Below are 17,535 nucleotides of genomic sequence, written 5' to 3'. Positions count from 1 at the left end.
CATACAGATTCACTTGTAGTATTTTTTAGATTCCACATATAAATGATATTATACAATATTTGTCTTTCTCTGACTTCACTTAGTATGGCAGTCTCTTGGTCCATCCATGTTGCTGGAAATGGCATTATTTTCTTCTTTTTTATGGCTGAGTAATATTCCATTGTATACATGTACTACATTTTCTTTATCCATTCCTCTGTTGATGGACAATTAGGTTGCTTCCATGTCCTGGCTATTGTAAATAGTGCTGCCTTGAACACTGGGGGGCATGTATCTTTTCGAATTAGAGTTTTCTACAGATATTTGCCCAGGAGTGGGATGGCTGGATCATATGGTAGCTCTACGGTTAGTTTGTTGAGGAACTTCCAGACAGTTTTCCATAGTGTCTGCACCAATTTCCATTCCCACCAACAGTGTAGGAGGGTTCCCTTTTCTCCACACCCTCTCCAGCATTTATTGTTTGTAGACATTTTGGTCATGGCCATTCTGATTGGTGTGTGGTGATACCTCACTGTAGTTTTGATTTGTGTTTTTCTAATAATTAGTGATGTTGAGCATCTTTTCTTGTGCCTATTGTCTATTTGTATTTCTAGAAAGATTCTTCTTAAATAAATATTTGCTTTGTGTTGCCTGATGCAGATTTTCCCGAGTAGAAAAAGCCCTTGTTTCTTTTTCAGAGCATCTGTTGGCCATCTGTATGTCTTCTTTGGAGAAAAGTGTATTTAGGTCTTCTGCCCATTTTTCCATTGGGTTTTTTGGTTTTTTGTTATTGAGTTGTATGAGCTGTTTGTATACCAAATCTCAGCTTTTTAAATCATCCTTTATTTAGTCCATGGTGCTTTGGGTTGGAAATCTTGAGTGTCCTCAGCTGGGAGGTTCTTGTGTCTGGGATCAGCTTGCAGGTCACAGGTGCCCACTGGGCAAGGTCCTTCTCAACAAGGATGCTCCTCTGTGCTTGACTGACACACGTGGTATGGGGACCTTGGGGTCCCAGGCTTGGAACTGGTCCATCATCATTTTTTTCTGTTGGGAAAACAAATCATAAAACCTTTCAAGATCCAAATGGTGGGAACACAAACTCACAAAATCACAGGGAGGATTGTAAAATTGGGGAACTTTTGCCAATCAACTACATCCTATAACTCAGTGATTCTCTATCTCTTTATATATTCTGGGGCAGAGATCTTCAAATTCAGAGATAGCTTTCTGAACTTTTTTTTTCAAAGTATAACTCAGCTGATGACTTTAGGGCAATAAATTTCCATACACTCCCCTTGTAGGTGTTGTTTTTTCTAAGGCTTTCTGGTCACCAAAACCCCTCCCCCACGTTATGAAAGAGTGGCCTTCAGGGCTGATCACAAACGTGACCTTCCTGCATTGCCATGGCATGTATAAAAAAAAAAAAGAGATAAATCATTCCAAATGCTGGTTTCAGGGAATCACTTTATTGAAGGTTCCATTAGACAAGCTTCCCAGTGTACACATATTTTTGTTAGTCATGTAACTTGGTCTTGTTTAGATATTCTGATTTCAGGGAGAAGCAAACATGAAGGAGTAGGTCAGCTATGCTGATTTCTTCAAGTGCAGAAGTTGAACTTTTCTGTAGGTGCCAAGTTTTCAAGCGGCACATACATTGGATGGACCCACAGATAAAATGTTTCATGTTGTCTTTGAGATTCACTGTGCTAATTAATGTGAACGTGGAGGTTAGAGCCTATGTTATGATTTATGTGTGGAGAGTGTGGACTGAAAAAAACGCACAACCTAAAAGTTGAGAATTACGTTTTCTTTGGCAGACTTTCTGAGAACTTAAGTGTGGGACACAGCAACTCAGATAGCTCTGAGGGGCTGCCCCAGAGAGGTGGGGGAGGAACCTGGATGTATAGGAGTTTTTGCAACAAAGACCAGGTAGTCAGAGCATCAAAAGATGACTGTTAATGAATGAAAACCAGACATCTCAAGTTAATGGATTTAGCATTTTTCTATGTATGGGAAGATGCAAGAGTCTGGGCTGACTGAAGTCATTCCTTTGATATCCCATTAACTGTCTTGGGCGAGTTTCCAACTTGTTTCCATCCTGAATCCCATCTGGATGCCAGTGGCTGAGGGCCTGATGGCTGCAGCATCCTTTGTTTACTGATACGGCAGGCGACGTTCTCCATCCACAAGTGTTTATCTCTGTTACAGCCCATCATCAAGGTGCAGGGGTGAGAGAAGAGGTATCCCAGTGGGGTTCCTGCCCTGCTTCCCTCTCCTGGGGTCTTGATTGCCCCTGTTCCCCTTCCCCTCCCACTCAGAGCAGCCCACCTCCTTTGCTTATAGAAAGGGAGCCCTCACCCTAGCTCACCCATGCATGCTTACTTATTGGTACCCACCACGTCCTCAGCAAGCAAGCACCTTCCCATCATAGACAACCTCCAACCAAGAGAGTAAATGAATGAAGACATTCATCGGCCCCATCCGGAGTCCTCCTGTGCAAGTCGATCTCCGATAGGAGTGACCTCCTTCAGGATGGGTGTGTCTGCCTCAGCTGCCTCTCCTCCCCTGGCCGGGGCCAGCGTACTTGAAGTGTCAGTACATGTTTGCAGGAGGAATGGGTGTACCAGTGAATAAACTAATGAGGACAGCTTGAGGTGGGGCAGGTCCCATCCAGTTCATTGCTGGAGTGAGCCCAGGGTATCGTAATTGCTTGCTGGTCTCCTACCAGGATTGGTTACGTTAAAGAAGTAGTCCTCTGTGGCCCAGTGACTAACTAATCCGTCACATCTGTGATGGCCAAGAAAGCATTTCTCTCTCCCATACCCCAGTATACAACTTCCTCTGTATGGAAAACAATGCATTTAGCCAGACGGGCTCTTTTTAACATGTTTCCTTGAGATAACAAGATTAAGAAGGACTTGGAATTTGCCCTTGGAAGGGACCAAAAAATAATAATAATAAATATGAGCTGATAAATACATTTTAATAGGATATCTTACATGAAGAGCAATAATTGGAAAGGTTTTTGGGGGGTTCTGTCATTTCTTTATATTGAGTAGATAACGTGATCACATAACGCCATTGGTGACTTTATTTTATGATTTGCATACTTTGATGGTGCTATAACTTAATGTATGTTAAAAAGAACATTTATAAAATTAGTTTCCTGCCTCAGAATGTTAACTGCAACATCTAGAAGTTTTCCATAGACTTTTTTTTTTTTTTAATAAATAACTCCTTTAGGCTATTGGAGCACTTTTTTTTTTTTAATTTAAATTTATTTATTTATTTTTGGCTGTGTTGGGTCTTCGTTTCTGTGCGAGGGCTTTCTCCAGTTGGCAGCGAGCGGGGGCCTTTCTTCATCGCGGTGCGCGGGCCTCTCACAGTCGCGGTCCCCCGTTGCGGAGCACAGGCTCCAGACACGCACGCTCGGTAGCTGTGGCTCACGGGCCTAGGCCTAGTTGTTGCGCGGCATGTGGGATCCTCCCAGACGAGGGCTCGAACCCGTGTCCCCGCATTAGCAGGCAGATTCTCAACCACTGCGCCACCAGGGAAGCCCCTTCCATAGACTTTTATTTTCTCATTGACTCTGGTTGGTCTACGTTTTCCGAATTGTCTACAAAGGGTTCCTATTACATTTATGATACAAAGTACTGTTTTAAATAGTTTGAGTTTTGAAAATGATGTAGATAAAGCACTAAAAGGGAACATCAGAAGAACAGGTATAAAAAAACCATGGACATCCTTCAGGACTTGGGACATTGAGATCTTTTATTTATAAAATCATATTTAAATTTTAATAATGGAATATATTTGTTTGAAGTTATTTCAGTATTCCCTTTAATATTTAGAGCCATTTCCCCACTGAGGTTTGCTGGAGATGCTAACTATTAGATGTAAAGGAATATTGTTCTGGTCTTTTGGGGACCAGGAGAAAACTCATGGCCTGTCTGGACTTTGAAATGCCTTTTCAGCAGCCGCGGGGTGGGTTTACTCTGGAATAAATGACAGCAGAATCTTTTTCCCTGTGTCCTCCAACACCTGTGTTTACATAGTTCATGATTGTAACTAAATGAGATACTCAAGAGAACTCAGTTGGTTTTTAGGCCATTTAATTAGTTATAATTGAGAGAACAAATATTGCAGCAGCTTACGGAAAAAAGAACAAAAGGGTGGGAAATTCAATATACAAAGAACATTAAAGGCGATATCTAATTATGTTTCTGGGTTAGACTCTGCTCTATAAAATTAATTTAAAATTGTAGTTTGGCAAATAATTTCCATCAAAATCTCAGCAGGTGTTTTTTGCTTCCGTTGACAAGCTCATTGGAACGTTTGCCTGGAGTGGCGGAGCACCTAGAAAAACCAAACGATCTTGAAAAAGCAGAAGAAAGTTGGAGGACTTGCCTTTCCCTGTTTCAAAACGTACTCTAAAGCTTGGACAGTAGGGTACTCATGTGGATAGAAATATAGAAGGGGGGACTTCCCTTGGTGGTACAGTGGTTAAGACTCCAAGCTCCCAATGCAGAGGGCCCGGGTTCCATCCCTGGTCAGGGAACTAGATCCCACATGCCGAAACTAACAGTTCACATGCCACAACTAAGGAGCCCGCCAGCTGCAACTAAGACCAGGTGCAACCAGATAAATAAATTAAATAAATAAATTAAATAAGTATTAAAAAATAGAAATATAGAAGGGGATATAATTAAAGAGTCCAGAAATAAACCCTCATGTGTATATGCAATTGACTCACAAGAGTAGTGTCCCAGCAATTCACTGAGGAAAGAGTGTCTTTAGTACGTGGTGCTGAGACAATTGAATAAAGGATGCATTTCAAACCTTCCCTCGTATCATATGCCAACATTGACTCAAAATAAATGAAAGATATAGGAAGTAAAATTTTTAAACATCTAGGAAAAAACATGAAATCTTCAGGGCCTTTCACTAGGTGGAATTTCTTAGATGTGATATCAAAAACACAAGCTTTAAAAAAAAACCAGTCGGTAAGTTAGACTTCATCAGAATTAAAAAATTTTGCACTTCAAAAAACACCACTGAGAAAATCAAAAGAGAAGACACAGACCACGAGAAAAGATTTGCACATCATCTTTCTGGCAAAAGACCTGTCTTTAAAAAATATAATTACAGTTCAAGAATAAGGAACAAAGAACCCAATTTAAAAAACGGGGAAAATATTTGAATAGACATCCCGCCAAAGAAGATAGTACAGGAGAAGATCCTTGACGTGATTAAGTCATTAGCGAAATGCAAATTAAAACCACAGTGAGGCACCGTCTGACACCTGTTAGGATGCATATAATCAAACAGACAATAACACGTCTTGGGTAGGAGGTGGAGAAAGTGGAACCTGCATATACTGCTGATGGGAATATACAGTGAGGCAGCTGATTTGGAAAACAGTCTGTCAGTTTCTTAAAGTACTAAACATAAATGCGCCAAGTGACATAGCAATTCCACTCCTTGATATACACCCAGGAAGATATACATCCGTAAAAAATATTGCATATAAATGTTCATAGCAGCGTTATTCATACTGGCCACCAAGCGGAAATAAGACAAACGGCGTGTCAGTCAGCAGATGAGTGGATAAAGAAAATGCGGTGTAGCCATACAGTAGACCATTATTCATCTGTATGAGTAATAGGAAGGAAATACTGATGCATGCTACAACACGGATGGACTTTGAGAACATTATACTGAGTGAACGAAGCAAGACACAAAAGACTACACACTCTATGAATTTATTTATGGGAAATGCACAGAAATGGCAAATCTAGACTAAGTCACTCGTTGACTAAGTGAGACTGAGGTTAGGAACATCAAATGCCGGCAGTTGGGCACCAGCAGTCATTTTGGGGTGAAGGAAATATTCTAAAATCGGATTACGCTGATGCTTGCACCACTCCATACATTGACTCAAAAAACACTCCTTGAACTTTACACCTTGATGAGTTGATTTTATGATTAAAAATTATACCTCAGTAGAGCCCTTAAAAATCACACTTGGTTGAACAAAGGAATTTGGTAAAGAGTCAAAGAGACTACCCTGGATTAGCATTTAATCAGTGATGTATCTAGGTTATACCAATTTTCAAAGCATTGTCAGTCTTCAGAACGTCTTCCTCCATCTTTGGAGGGAAGTCTTGAATACTGCCTCTCCTCCTGCCCCGGGGGGAATTTCAGATGACTCAAATTTCACGCATTGATGGTGAGCCTGAGGACATTGAGAATTGGGTCTTGGGAAAGAGCTCTGGCATTTAACTCACCCCAGACCTTGCAGAATGGCCTTTGTTTGGGTTTGAGCCAGTCCAGCGATCATGCGCCTGAGTTTCCAGCTGCAGCTGGGAAGACAGAAGAGCTTTATAAGAAGAAAATCCAGAAGAAGGCAGGGATATTAGGACAGGCTCGTGGGAAAGGCAAAGTCCAGGTATGGAGTCCTAATTAAAGACCTTTCTTAATGCCGACTGCTGTGGGAAGGCTGGTGCTCAGCAGACTTGGTCAAACTTTTTTATTTTTTTTTTTTGCGGTACGCGGGCCTCTCACTGCTGTGGCCTCTCCCGTTGCGGAGCACAGGCTCCGGACGCGCAGGCGCAGCGGCCACGGCTCACGGGCCCAGTCGCTCCACGGCATGTGGAGCACGAACCCGTGTCGCCTGCATCAGCAAGCAGACTCGCAACCACTGCGCCACCAGGGAAGCCCCGGTCAAACTTTTTAAAGGGACACATTTTCTGGGAGGGAATCAGCTTCGTCAGACAACATTTTCTCTCCCCTAATCCATTGCATGTGTTTTGACTACACCTTCATTTTTCTAGTGTCTTCTCTTTTATAATGAAAGAGGTGACCTGTTTCTCTACAAACTTAGAAAATCTTCAAAAAATTGAAATGTTTTTCAGAAATGAGAAGGATTTTAGTTCTGTCATCCGTGTAGCGTGTTTCTCTGAGAAGGACATTTCTTATACGCTTCTTAACATGATTCTGCCATAAATTCAGCCCATGAGATAGCTTTGAAATCAGTTTTCTATTGATAAACTCTGACCAAAACAGCCCAAAAGACAATGGAGCTAATTTGAAGAGTTTTTTTTGTTTGTTTTTTTTTTTTAGTTTGTTTTAAGTTCTTTCAGCACAGTGGAATTCTTGGACGTGAATTGATTTCCATGTTAAGCTGATGACTATAATAGGCAGACACGTTTGTGTCATGGTGCTTTCTAAAAGATGGGACTTGAACGTGCTGTAAGGAAAACAGGTGGTCTCCTAGAAGACTTCATTCTTCTTTCAAGTAGATGATGTGAAACTGGTAGTAGGCTTGAGTTTCAAAGGGTCTTGGGCATTTCTTTTCCAAGCTCTTGTCAATGACTTTAGATTAGATTGGTAACTTGAAATTGTCTACAGTGGGAAAATTTAAATCTCAAAAATCAACAAACACGAGGGATCAGGTTTCCACCTACCATCACTGCTTGTACTTGTTTATCCACATGAAATTGACCATAATCAACCCGTAATGAGCTATAAAACCAGCAACGTCAGATCTTGGTTTCAAAATATGTTTAAGCCCCTCTGAGGTATGTAGAACTGACAGAGGCTTTCCAGCTACAAGTGTTGTGGGTGATAGTGACTAAATTTTCCTCTCCCTTAACCCATGTATCCGTGGAGGAAGGCAAAGACCATTTTAATTGATGGCCACAATTTGAGGTATCCAGAACTGCCATAGGCATACCTGTGGGCTATGTCTGTCTATAGAAAGAAGGCAGTTGAGCTAATTAAACACCTCAAGTGGTATTGAATGTTTTAGCTTCTTGTATCTGGAAAATAGAAAAACCAAAATGGCACACTGCATACGGAGAGCATAGGAGAGTTTTGTTTTTTACCTATTTTCCATTTTTTTTTTTTGGCGTGGTTAAGGGACCCTCTGTTCATTTTGCCTACATGGAAATTTCAAGGCGGTTTATGTTTCAGGTCATCCAGGTAGGTGACTTCATTTATTTATTTATTTATTTATTTATACAAATAGCAATAACATTCAAGCAATATCTAATAAGTGTTTCAAACACAGAAAAAAATTATTTATACTGTTATATCTTGACTTCAGAAATACTTATTGAAAGTGGTAGTTTGTTTACAGTTGACAAAAGGAATAAATAACGTGCAGTGTTCTCTAGCTACTGGGGATAGGTGAGTCTTCATGATTTAAATAAAGTAGCGACATTTCTGATTTTTATTGTAAGTGTTGTGCTTTTAAGTTCTTATGCATGAAACTAATGTTGGTTTTAAGATATTTTGATTAAAGTTCTTTCATGTTTATTGTTTAAATGTGTTTCTTCTTACATTATGGAATTTCCTAAGCAAACTGTATCGGTGACATTTCAAAAATTTATCTAGATTATAACATGTTAAAACTAGAGGAACATTTGAATACTTCATATGCATTTCTTTATAAAATGTGGGAAACCCTTTTTAAAATAATTTTCTTTTTTTTTCAACTCACATTAGTTTTTTTTTTGCAGTAGTATCATTTTAACCCCCAAACTGCATTTTCACAGAGTATCTAACATTTTTTGCAAGTAACACTTTGAATTTGTTCTTCTTGACATATTTATGTTCATATGCATTTTGCATCTCCCTATTTCATGTTTTTGAAATCCAAATGTAACAGATTTCAACTTTTTGTATGACATTATTTTTTTTTCTTTTACTGGGGTAGTATCTCTCTTTCTTCTGACTTTTTTGCAAACCTGTTGTTTTTGAATTCTCTTTTTTCCCTTTATTTTCCTTCTCAATATGACACCAGGAGCCAACACAAAGAAAAACGCTGATGATATAACCAGTAATGACCGTGGTGAAGATGAAGGTATTTTTTGTTTTTTTTCAAAGCTCGACCTTGGTGCATGATTTTATATCGTTCGTTCTTTTTTTTTTCTTCTTTTTTTCATTTCAACCTGTTTTTCCTCCCTTATCTGAAGTGAGTACACTTTTGTGTGCTTTATTTTCTTCTTGTTTGGAAACCACTGTCATTTTTAATCCCAATGACCGTGTAGATGACTGCAAATCACCTGGGAGAACATGTATAAATGTTTCTCAGTATGAAGTGAGTAACAAAATGCAATTTACAAGGAAACTCTTTTTCTTTTTCTTTTTTTTTTTTTTTTGGCTTGGTCACAAGAAGAGAAAGTGAAATTTTAAAACATGCATGTGTGCTTTCTTTTCTTCCTTCCGAATGTTATTTTATAATTTTGTATTTTGGAGCTGTGGTCTTCTTAATTTCTTCTGTGGACGGTGAGACACCTCAGTAGAACTTTTCAGGGGGCTGGCATTTCTGTTTTTGTTTGTTTTTAGTGTTTCTTTTTTTCCCCAAACATACTGATTCCAAAATGGGGCCTTCAAAGAATCTTCTCTGGCTCACAGTAAAATACATGAAAAAGTGTCTTAAAGAGAAGTTGTTTCTCTCAGAACTGCCTTTTATCAGCTTTAAAGAGAAAAAAAGGGGGGATGGAACTGAAATTTTTCAAAAAGTTAGCTCTATGCATCTTTGTCTTCACACCACAGCTGCTTTAAGAACATTTTTCCCCAAAAATGTTGTGGAGAGTTTCTTCTTGAAGGAGCTCAAATTGTTTGACAGATTATACTCCACAAGTAAAGTGATTTTTTTTTTAAAGATGGAAGCTAACATGACATCTAAACCATCCTTAGCACGTTGTATCCGCTTCCTTCAGCAGAATAAATGGTTTAGAAGAAAAGAAACAAAACATGTTTCAAGTCAGCCTTTGCTGGCTCTAAGGCTGTGTAGGCTGGGTGAAAACACGTTTTTCCCATCTGAGTAGCAAAATGCATGGATCTCCGTTTCTTTACCTTAAAACGTTGAAGGCCCTCGGTGGGCCCATGGTCCTCTGGCTGAAAGGCAGTTTAAAGTGCAGTGGGGAGCTCTCCTTGCTGGGAAGCAAAACTGCCTTCAAAGTCCCTTTTCGTCACTTGCTTGGTTTTCCTGCCCTCTTGCAGTTTTTTCATGAATCAGTGGCTCTACGAGAAAAGAGGTTTTGCCTATGTTGCTTTCTCGTGCCCGCGGTTCTCTCAACACTACTGTTCGTTAATTTTTTTTTTTAACCTGCGTTCATAGGGTTCTCCCTGCTTCTAATAACCCTCTAAGAAAGTTCTTCTGATGGCCTTGGAGTATCATACCTGCACCTGAATCCGCAGCTAGCTTCTCCTTTATGAGGCCTCAGGACACCTGTAGTTTTATCCGTATCCCTGTATAGCCAACTACGGGTGTTAGTTTGCATCTTGCTTTTTTTCTGGCTTTTCAGCGTATTATTCCCTTTTGACCGTTAGGATCTGTTTTCCCAGTGCTCACCAGTCAACCTTTATTACTGTTAACAGTAATTTTCCTTCTAGTTTTTTCCGTCTAGTTTTCCTTTAATACCAAGAAACTATGATCATTTTCTTCACTTTGCACAAATCTGGCATCTGGTTATTTCTTTCTCAACCTCATGAGAACCTTGTTCTTTGTGTCTTGGAGGTAAGAGCCGTTAACCTAACGTTTTCTGTGAGGGAACCCCGTAAAGCAGCCCTCAAAACCTCAACTTCTTCCTTTCTCACAGTGGAGTAGCGTTCCGCCTGCTGCAGAATGGGAACATAAATAAGGGCTAACACAGCAAATCAGAGTCCAGAGAGAGGGGTGGATAGTGTAAAACGCCAGACCCCTGTAGGGACGGTGATTTATTTAAAAATGCCACGTACCATATGATGAGTGAAGGATTAAAAAATGATTTTTACTTCCTATTTAAGTTTTTTTGGTTTTTTTTTTGCGGTACGCGGGCCTCTCACTGTTGTGGCCTCTCCCGCTGCGGAGCACAGGCTCCGGACGCGCAGGCTCAGCGGCCATGGCTCACGGGCCCAGCCGCTCCGCGGCATGTGGGATCTTCCCGGACCGGGGCACGAACCCGTGTCCCCTGCATCGGCAGGCGGACTCTAACCACTGCGCAACCAGGGAAGCCCCCTATTTAAGTTTTACAGGAGAAAATAGTGTTCTGCGACAGATTAAATATCTGCAGACACAGGGGCAGCTTGACACTTTTTTCTGCACTTGACTGTGACCACTGGGTTTCTTTTGCCTTCGGGATGCCCTGTGGTGGCGCCCAGGAGCCTGTTCTGAGATCATGATCGTAATTCATTTTATACGCAGCCACCATCCAAAGGTGGTTTCTTTCCTTAAAATTCCTTTCTAATAGTTCAAAAGTGTCTCCATGAATTAGGGAAAAAAAGTTTTTATTTAAGAAAAAATGAAAATAAATGTACATGGATACATTTGGTTTTCTTCTGACATACAGATATTTAAATGACACACACACATATATGTATATGCAATACATAAATATCCAGAAATCATTAGAATCAAGGTCAGGATTCTTCAGCATTCAAGGTAAAAAAGCCCAAGGAATGATTTCCACCAAACAAGTTATTTCACCACAACTTTTCAGAAAGTAGGCTCTACAAATAGACATATGGTCTCCAAACTTCTGTTGTCACAGAACATTGCAAAATAGGCTTTTCACATCATTGTTAAATAAAATAATAATGACTCTGGGTGCTCTGGTTGCAAAGCACGATGGGAGTTTATATTCCCTGTAAAAATATGTAGCGTTGCCACACTTTCATCTTGAGGTTGGAATCTTGTGCCATTTTTATCCCAGCTCTCCTCTCTCTCTCTCTCTCTCTCTCTTTTTTTGGTCACTTAAGTTGGGATATTACTGCAATCAGTAAATTAGAGAAAAAACACTTGCTTGGACATTTTGTTTTGTTTTTACACATTTCTGTCCTGTTGATCATTTTTAACCATTTATTTGTTTTTTGTCATCATGGGCCCTGTATTGAGAGCTTACAGTTTCATGACTAGTTTTATGTTCTCGTTGTTAAGTTGAAAATGAATCTATAAGCTCCTCTTTGACTGAAGATAGAAGTTACAGTAAAAATAAATGATCATTTTGACGTTGGTTTCACACTTACTTAGATGATAAAAATATATTTTGTAATAGATGCCCTTGTAGGGTTTGAGCACTCTTTAGGGAAGATGTATTTCATCTCCATCCTTGCGTATTTAGTGTTGTACACACATACAGAAACCTACACCTGCACACACGTTCCTTCCAATGCCTGCATCATTTCTATGAGTAGAAAATATAACAACATGGACCATTTTCCTTAGGCCATCTTACCAAGAACATACCTAATTTAAAAAGGGGCCATGCGATGGATTCCAATCTAAACTAGGAAAAGTCCCCCACGTCCTTTGCCCTTGACTTAGCATTGGTTCATCAGCATGATGTTTTATTGTGTTTCCTTACTTGGCTTTTTTTTTCCAGACATCCATGATCAGAACAGTAAGAAGCCAGTAATGGTGTACATCCATGGCGGGTCTTACATGGAGGGCACAGGCAACATGATTGACGGCAGTATTCTCGCGAGCTACGGCAATGTCATCGTGATCACAGTTAACTACCGCCTGGGGATTCTAGGTGAGTGATTCCGTCTCTCTGGTCACCGCACAGGAGGCCATGAGGAAGTTCTGCTTTCGGTTTGGGGCTCGTTGATAGAGTAACCGTGTTACTCTAATTCCTAGAAATCTCTACTACACAGAACTCACTTCATGCTGCAAGATATATTTGTCCCTTAACGTTCACGCAGCGCCGTCTGTTTTTTGTTGTTGTTGTTGTTGTTTTTCAAAGTTTGCACTTTTTAATCCAGGAATTTCATTTCCTAGGATCCGCCTCAAACAAATGCAGCCTCCAAGGTGATCAGATGAACATGATACTTTATTGAAAGCACTTTTCTTTCTGTGGGCTTAGCCGACATAACCCTGTGGAATGAACACAGTTTGGAGACGTGTCTGATAACGCATTTGGTAATAGGTGATAACTTGGTAATGGTAGATAACGGCCAGGCCACAGACATTAGCTTTCTTTTGTGGTTTTGTAGGTGTGTTAATCAGTTAATCGTTTGTCGGAAAATCTTTTACTTAATTGCTTAATGGGTTGTCTGTGTCTGTTGTATCTTGAAGAGTCGCATGGCTGTTGTATTTACGTGAGATGGAATACTCCTATTTGAATTTTGTAATTTGATGGTTTTTCATTTTATGTAAATTTTATGATTTATGATGAAAGAACATTGGCCAAGTGCGTAGGAATTCAAGAGCAGCTCTCCGTTGTTTCGGTGTTAACTTCGTTTTTCCCCAACTGGGGGTTGGAAAAATAAATAACCTATTTTGAAGTTACTATTTCGAAGCTTACCTTCTTCTGTGGTTTAGCCCGCTCTGGTCAGTTCATGAATAATATTCCTAGCCTGTGTAACAACGTTCGTTTTCAAGGCAAAAATGCATTGAGAGGATGCAGAAAATTGTTTACAGCAGGGTGGCTATGAGAATGAGATCTGTATGTCACAGGATGGTTATGGTAAAAGCTATGAAAAATAAAATGGACCAACGGACCTGTTTCAAATAAGAAACAGGGCTGAAATGTTTTCTCCAAACAGGCAAGTATCACTAAGAATATTTTATTTTCAACTTGAGGTTTTACTTTTGTTTTGAGCATTGTATTTCATTCACTACTGAACACATTCACCTATAGAAGACCCCGGAGTAAGGGGATGAGTTGCAGATGACCTTCTAATTTAGAAATGCACATCACCCACAGATGTTTGCAAAGTTGGGCATTTGGGAGCATCGATAAAGTACTGGAAACGTCAGGTTTTTAGGATGAAACACAACAAAAAGCCTCAGAGTCTAGAGCCTTCTTGATTTCCTTTTCTTTTCTCGTCGGTGCCAGGAGCCAGACCTTTGTGGGATGATTTCTGTTCGTGTTGCACAGCAAGGGTGGCATGCCTCTCTGAATGTTTTTCAGAAGCCTCTGGCTAGTTGACTTGGCTACTGGTGTTTGAAACCGGAAATGTTGTTTCTTGATGTTTTACAAAAGGTCCATTCTAAGGAAGAGGTGGGCAAAGGAAGCCACGGACCAGGGCTTGCTGCTAGCAGCCCTTTCAAGGAGGGCAGTGTGGGCGTCCCTCAGTAGCATCACCAGCTCTGGGCGTTGCTTTCTGAACAAAGCAATGGGCTTGGGTGAGTCCTTGCTTCAGTGGAATAACAAAGCGTCCTCCTGCCTGCACAACACGGTGGTGATGTGACTTAAAAGGTTAGATTTCAAAAGAAATCGATTTTCTCCCCCCCGTTGAACGCCAAACTGGTATTAAGCAGCTTAACACAGTGATCTCTTATCTATTTGGCCCATTTGTGAATCTAGAAAAGTACTGTGGGAATTATACACACCTTTATTCTTTTATTTTAAGAAAAGAAGAAAAAAATAGCTTGCTTTTAGAACTTTTCTCATTGAACAATTTTAATTTTACCTTTTGCTGCTGAGCATGAAAAAGAAAAAATCTTGGTAAGATAACAGAGGGCTGTGAGAGTTGTGGCCTGGAAATAAAAGAAGCAGTTTAGCATCTCCAAGCCAGTCTATTTACATTCCACGAATGAGTTAGTGTGAAGCTGTGCACCACAGACCCCCTTTTATCTGATGGAGCGCAGTGTGCCAGCTTTGCTGATTCTACAGGGCGATAGAGATGTTTTAACTGGGACTTGGTATATTGTTATCAGGGACCTTGCACGGGCTACCATCCTCTGGAAAACTGTGCGGTGGCCATTTACTTTTTGCTTGCAGGACATCCCTAGTACCACTCACTAGCACTCTGATAAGAATCGATGTTTTTACCAAAATGTCGAAATAGTGTTGGAGGTTTTTTTTCCAAAAGTAAGAAATGCATACATGCTGTTTCTCTGCCCAAGGAATGGAAAAGCATTGTTTGAGAGGATTACCGTTCTTTTCCAGAGTAACAAATGCTGTTTTCCTACCCAAAAGAAAGGTTTAGGAAGATGGGTGATGGTCAGAGGGAAGCAGGAGGCTGGCGTGGAAAGAACGTAGATTTTTATAATGAGATAAGAACGAACTGCTTGGTGTCTGTGGTGTGACATTGAGAAGGTCAGCTGAGTTTTTCGGAGTCTCTCTAAAAGGTGGTCCCATTCTCTCTGTGGCAAGGTTATTGTACATACCATATAAACATCCTATGGGTTTATGTACGTGAAGTTTCATAGCCCAGCACTAGGAACCAGTAAACCCAGACAGGTGATCATTTCCAGTGTTATTAATAGCCTTGGACATCTTATTAACATGACTGTTGGTCCACTGGAAAAAATCGCGACTGGCCCAAACGGTAATGTCTGTCAAATACTGACTTCTAAACGGAACCACCTTAATTAAACAAAAGCGATGATAAGACGCTCGTAATAAGACACAGATGACAGGATCTTCGCACGTGCTCTTTGAACAATGAATATTTTCTTTAATCAGAACTGCGTCACACAACCTTGCTAGCCATTGAGCATGTAATTTATTATCTAATCCAGGACACTTTGAAAATTGTTAATAATGCTCTTAATAAACTGGGATTATTCCAGGCAAATTGGGATGTACCATCACAGCTATAAAGTAATTATTCATACCCACACAAGATCTAATGAACAAACTGGTGGTCCGTTTATTTTCAAAGGAGATCTCTTTTTAAAGCATATTTCCTATGCGTCCTTCTGTATACCTTTGTCATTAGGAAAGCATACACAGCTAAAAGTTGAGTTCTATCACATCTGCCTCTATTTTTTTTCATGGTGATTGTTCAAAGACCATTGCTATATAAGAGGAACCTCCTCGCTGAGGCTTAGCGATGGAAATGCCTGGGATTTATTTATGGGTGGCTCTTACTTCTGCTTTCCTTCATTAATAGTCTCTAATTTGCATCTTCAGTTGGTTAATTAGACCTCCATTCAAATGCTGATTTTAGTTTAGCTGAAAGGGTATTACCTTTTTGGTTATCCTATGATTTGATGCCTCATTCAGGCTTTAAACTATTTTGCTTTGAAACAATCTTATCTATATGCCTCGGCACGAAACTCATGGACAGCCTGCGGTGTGGCCATCACTGGACATTGTAGCTGCCCCTTCATTTAATCCTCATACTCTCCCTTGGAAGGGTTCCCTTATCTTACTTTTGGGGAAACAAAGGCTCAGAGGTGATGGGACGGACTCACAGTGGTACAGGTTGTAGGGATTAGAGCGGGGATTGGAGCCCTGGTCTAACAGTATTAATTAGGTGAACTGCCGTAGGAAACAGTGCAAATCTTTATATCAGATCCAGCTTCTCTAATCGCACAAAACGTCAGATGTGCCTATGGTTGATCTAGATACAAAATTGCGATTCGATGCTTACACTGTATTTTTATGTTCCTCAAAGTGGGTCCTTCATCGCTGATGCATTTTCATCAAATCATCATTGATGGTCTACCATGGTGCATGGTGATGTGGTATTGGCCCCAACGATGGCATCTGTGAAATCAGAGCTCTCAGACACAGTAGATCTAAGGCTGTATCAGCGAGTCAGGTGTCTAACCTCTTACGCCCATTCTGTTGCCTTGTTGCTGTCTGTGGCCAATCAATGGAATTAAGACAGTTGACCCAGAGAATGACTTTGAAACCGCACAACCCACTTTGGGACTTGAACCTGTGGACCGGGACTCAAACTCAGCCGGAACCCACATTGGGACTTGAACCCACTGTCTTTTGATTAAGATCCCACACCTGGTCTCAGCACTGAATGGAGCTCAGGTTCTTTATGTCTCAGTGCAGAAAGAATTCAGTGAGAGACAAAGTGATAGGTAAGAAGTGGATTTATTTAGAGAGATACACATTCCATTGACAGAATGCGGTCTGTCTCAAAAGGCGAGAGCAGCCTTGGGAGAAACGCACTGCACAGACAGAGTGTGGGCCATCTCAGAAGGCAAGAGGCCATGAAGTATGGGGTGGTTACTTTTTATGGGCTGGGTAGTTTCATAGGCTAATGGGTGGGAGTATTATTCCAAGTTTTTTGGGGAGGGGGTGGAGATTTCCAGGAATCGGGCCACCACCCACTTTTTGGCCCTTTGCGTTGGCCTTGGAACTGTCCTGGCGCCTATAGGTATGTCATTTAGATGCTATTGCATTACAGTGGGCATTCAATGAGGCTCAAGGTCCAGTGGAAGTCAAATCTTGCACCATCTTGGACCTAATTGATTCTAGTCAGTTTATGGCAAATCCTCAAGGGCTATGTCATTCTTTTAGAGGTTCTGCCCTGTCCCCTTCCCTGCTGTTTCAACTTCAGTGGATTTCTCACCTGACAGGTATCTTACAGTCTTTTGAAATGTTGTCCATAGGTTTATATAACTGACTTTTTCAAAGGATTAAAAAAGCATCAGAAAGACCTACTCATTTTTCAAGAAGTGTAGCTACCCTCAAAGTTTTTATCTCAGGGAAGGTTGTGTAATGGTGTTTCTGAAGTTGCCTTTCTCTTTAAGGTTATTAATTGCGTAAGACTACTTTCGTTCACGGGTGTCCTAACTTTAAAGGTAAGATGGAAATGGTTTTGAAATAAACGCACAGCAGGAAGAGCATTTGAATGAAAGGCACATGACTT

At 40.5% G+C, this 17,535-nt stretch overlaps 1 protein-coding gene across 12 annotated transcripts in view; it reads left to right on the top strand.

Annotated features, from left to right (window-relative positions):
• NLGN4X (neuroligin 4 X-linked) overlaps positions 1-17,535 on the top strand; it is a 921,956-nt gene that overhangs the window by 778,639 nt on the left and 125,782 nt on the right. For 9 of the 12 annotated variants that reach the window (XM_079910741.1, XM_079910740.1, XM_079910739.1 and 6 more), the window contains 3 exons: positions 7,900-7,962; positions 8,786-8,845; positions 12,351-12,503. In XM_079910741.1, coding sequence (XP_079766867.1) covers positions 7,900-7,962; positions 8,786-8,845; positions 12,351-12,503 — 276 coding nt within the window. The remainder of the gene's footprint in view (positions 1-7,899; positions 7,963-8,785; positions 8,846-12,350; positions 12,504-17,535) is intronic. The other 3 variants (XM_079910737.1, XM_079910738.1, XM_079910736.1) reach the window with 2 other exon arrangements.

Source organism: Stenella coeruleoalba (assembly GCF_951394435.1).
Source record: "Stenella coeruleoalba genome assembly, chromosome: X".
NCBI classification, from domain to species: Eukaryota; Metazoa; Chordata; class Mammalia; order Artiodactyla; family Delphinidae; genus Stenella; species Stenella coeruleoalba.
This window is presented reverse-complemented; position numbering and strand designations above follow the sequence as displayed.